Genomic DNA, 6314 nt, shown 5'->3' on the forward strand with positions numbered 1-6314 from the left:
TCTCGCAGGGGAATTCTGGACCTAAACCAAGCTTGAAATATGGGGTTTGGGAATACATTTTCCTCTATGGGGAGGTTCTTCCCGGACTGATCCCTAGTGGGGCACTTTGCAGTTTTCTCTGCAGTAACTTGTACCGACTGCTGGGCGATAGGGCGGTGGGGCTGATTTTGGCAGCAGGGAGGGGGCGGGATACGGGGCTAGGTAGGCCCTGGCGGCGGAGAGAAGCCCGAGCTGGGCTTGGGGCACTGCTGTGGGGAAGCTCGCAGCACTGGAGTCCCTGGCTGGGCACAGTTGTGAAAGGCTGAACACACGGGGAGCCAGGACTCCTGGGTTCTGTCCCCCACCCTGGGAGGGGCGTGGGGTCTAGTGGGTTAGAGCGGGGGGGCGGGGCTGGGAGCCGGGACTCCTGGGTTCAATGGACACAGCAAGCCCTGGGACAGCCCCTCCCACCCTCACTTCACGTGCCGGGGAGACTACACTCCCCATGGTGCTTTGCAAGGGGGGGCGGTCTTTATCGGCTGCTTCCTGCCCCCCAAGCGGCGGCGCGTCGGAGGGGAGCGGGGGGGTCGCTGCATGGAGCCGGGACCCCTGCGCACGGAGCCGGCTGCCGCTGCCACCCGCCCGGCCGGGGACGGGGCACCCAGGGCCGGTGGGTGCCGGGGTGAGCCCCGCCGTCCGTCTGCTCCGCATCCCGCACCCCCGAACCTCAGCTCCCCATCCCGCACCCCCGTCCCCTTGTAACCCCTCCCCGTCCCCCCGAACCCCATCCCCGTCCCCCTGCACCCCATCCCGCACCCCTCTGTCCCCCTGCTCCGCATCCCGCACCCCCGAACCTCTGCTCCCCATCCCGCACCCCTGTGTCCCCCTGCTCCGCATCCCGCACCCCCGAACCTCAGTTCCCCATCCCGCACCCCTCTGTCCCCCTGCTCCGCATCCCGCACCCCCGAACCTCTGCTCCCCATCCCGCACCCCCGTCCCCTTGTAACCCCTCCCCGTCCACCCGAACCCCATCCCCGTCCCCCTGCACCCCATCCCGCACCCCTCTGTCCCCCTGCTCCGCATCCCGCACCCCCGAACCTCTGCTCCCCAACCCGCACCCCCGTCCCCTTGTAACCCTCCCCGTCCCCCCGAACCCCATCCCCGTCCCCCTGCACCCCATCCCGCACCCCACTGTCCCCCTGCTCCGCATCCCGCACCCCGAACCTCTGCTCCCCAGCCCGCTCCCCCGTCCCCCTGTCTCCCCCCCCCGTCCCCCCCGAACCCCATCCCCGTCCCCCTGCACCCCCTCCCGCTCCTCTCTGTCCCCCTGCTTCCCATCCCGCACCCCCGTCCCCCTGCACCCCATCCCGCACCCCTCTGTCCCCCTGCACCCCATCCCGCACCCCCGTCCCCTTGTAACCCCTCCCCGTCCCCCCCGAACCCCGTCCCCCTGCACCCCATCCCGCACCCCCATCCCCTTGTAACCCCTCCCTGTCCCCCCCGAACCCCGTCCCCCTGCACCCCATCCCGCACCCCTCTGTCCCCCTGCTCCGCATCCCGCACCCCCGAACCTTTGCTCCCCATCCCGCACCCCCGTCCCCTTGTAACCCCTCCCTGTCCCCCCGCACCCCATCCCCGTCCCCCTGCACCCCATCCCGCACCCCTCTGTTCCCCTGCTCCGCATCCCGCACCCCCGAACCTCTGCTCCCCATCCCGCACCCCCGTCCCCTTGTAACCCTCCCCATACCCCCCGAACCCCGTCCCCCTGAACCCCATTCCGCACCCCCATCCCCTTGTAACCCCTCCCCGTCCCCCCCGAACCCCGTCCCCCTGCACTCCATCCCGCACCCCTGTCCCCTTGTAACCCCTCCCCGTCCACCCGAACCCCGTCCCCGTGCACCCCATCCCGCACCCCTCTGTCCCCCTGCTTCCCATCCCGCACCCCCCAAAACCCATCCCCCCTCCCCGCACCCCCCTCCCCCTGCACCCCATCCCACACCCCTCTGTCCCCCTGCACCCCATCCCCGCACCCCCCTCTGCATCCCTCCCTCCCCCCTCCCCCCGAACTCCCTCCCCACACCCTCCGAACCGCATCCCCACACCCCCATCCCTCCCTCCCCGCACCCCCAATCTCTCTCTCTCTCCCCGTGGTCCCCCTGCACCACCTCCTCACACCCCTGTCCGCATCCTTCCCTCCCCCCGTCCCCGCACCCCTGTCCCCATCCTTCCTTCCCTGCACCTCTGTCCCCCTGCACCTCCTGTCCCTGTCCCTCCCTCTCCGTCCCCATCCTGCACCCTCCCGTCCCCATCCCTCCTTCCCCGCGCCCCCCATCCCCATCGCTCCCTCCCCGCGCCCCCTCTGTCCCCACCCCTTCCTCCCTGTGGCCCCCCGTTCCCATCACTGCCTCTCTGCACCCCCGTCCCGATCCCTCCCTCCCCGCACCCCTTGTCCCCATCCCCGCACCCCTCTGTGCCCATACACCTCGTCCATCCCCACACCTGGTCCTGGATCTATCCGTCCACCCGTCCCATTCATGCCTCGCTGCCCCCACACCCCTTCCTCGCGCTGTCGATCCCAGTGGACACCCTCTATCCATCCTGCTCCCCGAGTCCCGGCAGGGTGCAGGGGTGTTGGGGTACGGAGCCCCCGGGGTGGGGGGCAGGGTGGCAGAGAAGGGGGCTGTGAGCCCCCACACTCCAGTGAGGAGGTGCCAGGGTGGGGGGCTGGGAAGAGGAACCCAGCAGGGTTAGTGGGTAGAGGAATCCGTATGGACAAATAAATGTGGTGTATGGGGGGGGTGTATTAAGAGAGGTGGGCATGGAGGATAGACAAAGAGAAAGGGGGCGTATTGGGATGATAGATGGATCCATCGGTGTATGGGGATAGATAGATGTGGGGCGGGGGATAGAGAGAGAGGTGTGTGGGGATGGATGGGATAGCTACATAGAGTCGTGGGCGGGGGGACGGATAGGGCGAGGGGTGCATGTCTGTGGACAGAGAGATGAAAAGGTTTGTGGGGACAGAGGAGTATATGGGGGGGAGAGACCATTGGGGGGATGGTTGGAGAGATGGGGGGATGGATGGATGGATGGGGGGATGGATGGGGATAGATACATGGATAGAGAGGCGTGGGGGGGATGGATGGATAGATGGAGGGATGGATGGGGATCGATACATGGATAGAGAGGCGTGGGGGGGATGGATGGATAGATGGGGGATGGATGGGGATAGATACATGGATAGAGAGGCGTGGGGGGGGATGGGTGGATAGATGGGGGATGGATGGGGATAGATACATGGATAGAGAGGTGTGGGGGGGATGGATGGATAGATGGGGGATGGATGGGGATAGATACATGGATAGAGAGGCGTGGGGGGGGGATGGATAGATGGGGGATGGATGGGGATCTATACATGGATAGAGAGGCGTGGGGGGGGGATGTATAGATGGGGGATGGATGGGGATCGATACATGGATAGAGAGGCGGGGGGGATGGATGGATAGATGGGGGATGGATGGGGATCGATACATGGATAGAGAGGTGTGGGGGGGATGGATGGATTGTTTGGGGGTTGGATGGATACATGGACAGAGAAGTGCGTATGGGGATAGGTGAATTGGCTATGTGCGTGGATGGATGGGTAGGAAGATGGATGGACCAAGGCGTATCATGTCTTCCTTTCCGTCTCCTCTCTAAGACACACAGTCCCCAATTGGTACCACCTCTCTCCAGACAGAGCCCCCCATGCGTCCTGGGTCGCCAGGGAGCATGAGCAGAACCATCCCCAGTGCAATGTCTCTCTCCTGCTGTCACCAGACTCTGGTGCATGGGCTGAGGAGCAGGAAGCTCCCATGACGGTGTCAGTGCGTGGCCGGCGTTCTCTGGTGGCCCTTGTACTCAGCACCCCCTTGCTTGTTCCTCAGGTCCTGGGTCCAAATGTCAGCCCGAGGAGGACAACAGATCTGCTAAGATGGCGTCACCAATTGGGGACGTTCCTGGAAAGGCCCAAGAGGGAGGCCTGACCTCCGTGTCATTGACCGGCCCCAAGACGGAGGAGGAGGAAGTCGCCAAGATGGCGTGTCTCAGAGGGGATGTTGTTGTGGAGGCCACCCGGGGGCATGCAGTATCGATGTTGACTCCCAATATTGACATTCCTGGGAAGGGCCAATGGGGACGTTCAGCCTCTGTCTCACCGACTGTCCCTAAGGTCGAAGAGGAGGAGGAGACTGTCAAGATGGGGCCTTTCAATGGGGAAGTTGCCATGAAGGCACAAGGGGGACGTTCACCATGGATGACGATGGCCAAGATGATACCTCCAAACTTGGACGTTTCTGGTGTGGGCCAGCCGGGACGTGTGGCCTCAGATTCATTGCCTGTCCCTAAGACTGAGGAGGAGGCCGAAGACACCAGGATGCTGCCACCCAAAGGGTCTGTTTACGCGATGGCCCAAGGGGGACATTTAACATGGATGACCATGGCCAAGATGGTGCCTTGCTCCCAGGATGTTGACATGAAGACCCAAGCGGAACACTTGACTTTGATGCCATTAGCCATCCCTATGGCTGAGGAGGAGGATGAAGACCCCAAAATGGTGCCACCCAATGGGGACGTTGACATGACGACCCAAGAGGGACATGCAACATGGATGACCGTGGCCAAGATGGAGCCTCTCAACGGGGACGTTGATGTGAAAGCCCAAGGGGAACCCTTGACCCGGATGCCTTTCCCTATCTCCAAGGCCGAGGAGGATGACGCCACTAAGCCGGTAACTCCTCCTGCTCCTCCTTGCCGGGAGCGCCCGTACCGCTGCGGCGAATGCGGCAAAGCCTTCTCCCGCAGCTCGTCCTGCGTCAAGCACCAACGCACCCACACGGGCGAGCGCCCCTATGGGTGCCCGGATTGTGGCAAGTCCTTTGGCCAGAGCTCCACCCTCAACCGGCACCGCCAGGCCCACCTGCCCGACAGGCCTCACCGCTGCACTGACTGTGGCAGGGCCTACGTGACCGCCTCGGCCCTGGCTCAGCACAGCAAGAGTCACCTGGCCAAGAAGCCCCACCAGTGCCCGCAGTGCGGCAAATGGTTCGGCGAGCGGTCGAACCTGGTGAAGCACCAGCTGACCCACACGGGCGAGCGGCCCCACCGGTGCACCCAGTGTGGCCGCGGCTTCAGCCAGAAGGCCAATCTCCAGCGTCACCAGGAGACTCACCGTGGCGCTGAGCTGCACCGGTGCACCGACTGCGGGCGGGCCTTTCGCCACGCCCGGCGGCTGGCTCAGCACCGCCGGGCCTGCCATGCGCCCGGTGAGCCCCACTCCTGTGCCGTCTGCGGCCAAACCTTCGCCGCCCGCTCCCAGCTGGCCCGGCACCGGCGCGGGCACACGGACGAGCGCCCCTACCGCTGCGGCGTCTGCGGCAAGGCATACAGCATCAGCTCCCACCTGCTGGTGCACCTGCGGGGGCACACGGAGGAGCGGCCGTACCGCTGCGCCGAGTGTGGGGCCGGCTTCGCCGAGGCCGCCAAGCTGGCCCAGCACCGGCGCAGCCACAGCGAGGAGAGGCCCCACCAGTGCGCGCAGTGCGGGCGGTGCTTCGGCCTGCGCTCCAACCTGACCCGGCACCAGCGGGCCCATTCCGGCGAGAAGCCGCACCGCTGCGGCCAGTGCGGCAGGGCCTTCAGCCGCCGCTCCAACCTGGCCCAGCACCAGCGGACTCACCGCGGCGAGAAGCCGTACCGGTGCGGCCAGTGCGGCAAGGCCTTTGCCGTCAGCACCCACCTCCTCATCCACCAGCGCTCCCACACCGGAGAGAGGCCCTTCCCCTGCCCCCACTGCGGCAAAGGCTTCACCGCCAGCTCCAACCTCCGGCAGCACCTGCGGATCCACACCGGGGAGCGCCCGTACCCCTGCGCCCAGTGCGGGAAGAGCTTCCGGGCTCGGACCCACCTCCAGACCCACCAGAAACTCCACGCATGAGCGGGCGGGGCGGGGTGGGGCGGGGAGACGGCGGGTCCGTGGTTGGCCATGGCTATAGAGGGGGACGGCAGGAGGCGGTGGTGCTAGTTATGGGGTTAGTTGTAGCGTAGGAAGCACGGCTCTGTAGGGAAGTATTGGGCGAGGGATCACGTGTCTTCAGAGCCATGGGGTCCATGGGGGTGGAGGTTTCATGGATGTTCAGGCTCAGAACGGACGATGGAGGGGGTAGGTTGTAGCTTTGGTTGGGGGGTTCATAGGTGGAGTCTAACCTTGACGCAGCTGAGTATGAGCCACAGGGGCTCTCAGGGCACTGGTGGCAGATGAATAGGTTGAGAGATGACACGGCCAGGAGGGACCATCG

The 6314-nt window shown here is 65.4% G+C and overlaps 1 protein-coding gene across 1 annotated transcript; it reads left to right on the forward strand.

Moving 5' to 3' along the window:
- Positions 1-537: 537 nt before the first annotated feature.
- Positions 538-5953, forward strand: LOC123369699 (zinc finger protein 497-like). Its single transcript, XM_045015616.1, has 2 exons — positions 538-649; positions 3906-5953. Exons 1-2 carry the CDS (start codon positions 574-576, stop codon positions 5951-5953), a joined length of 2124 nt encoding a protein of 707 aa, XP_044871551.1. The 5' UTR covers positions 538-573.
- Positions 5954-6314: the final 361 nt, after the last annotated feature.

This window comes from Mauremys mutica, chromosome 4, assembly GCF_020497125.1.
Source record: "Mauremys mutica isolate MM-2020 ecotype Southern chromosome 4, ASM2049712v1, whole genome shotgun sequence".
Classification (NCBI taxonomy): domain Eukaryota; kingdom Metazoa; phylum Chordata; order Testudines; family Geoemydidae; genus Mauremys; species Mauremys mutica.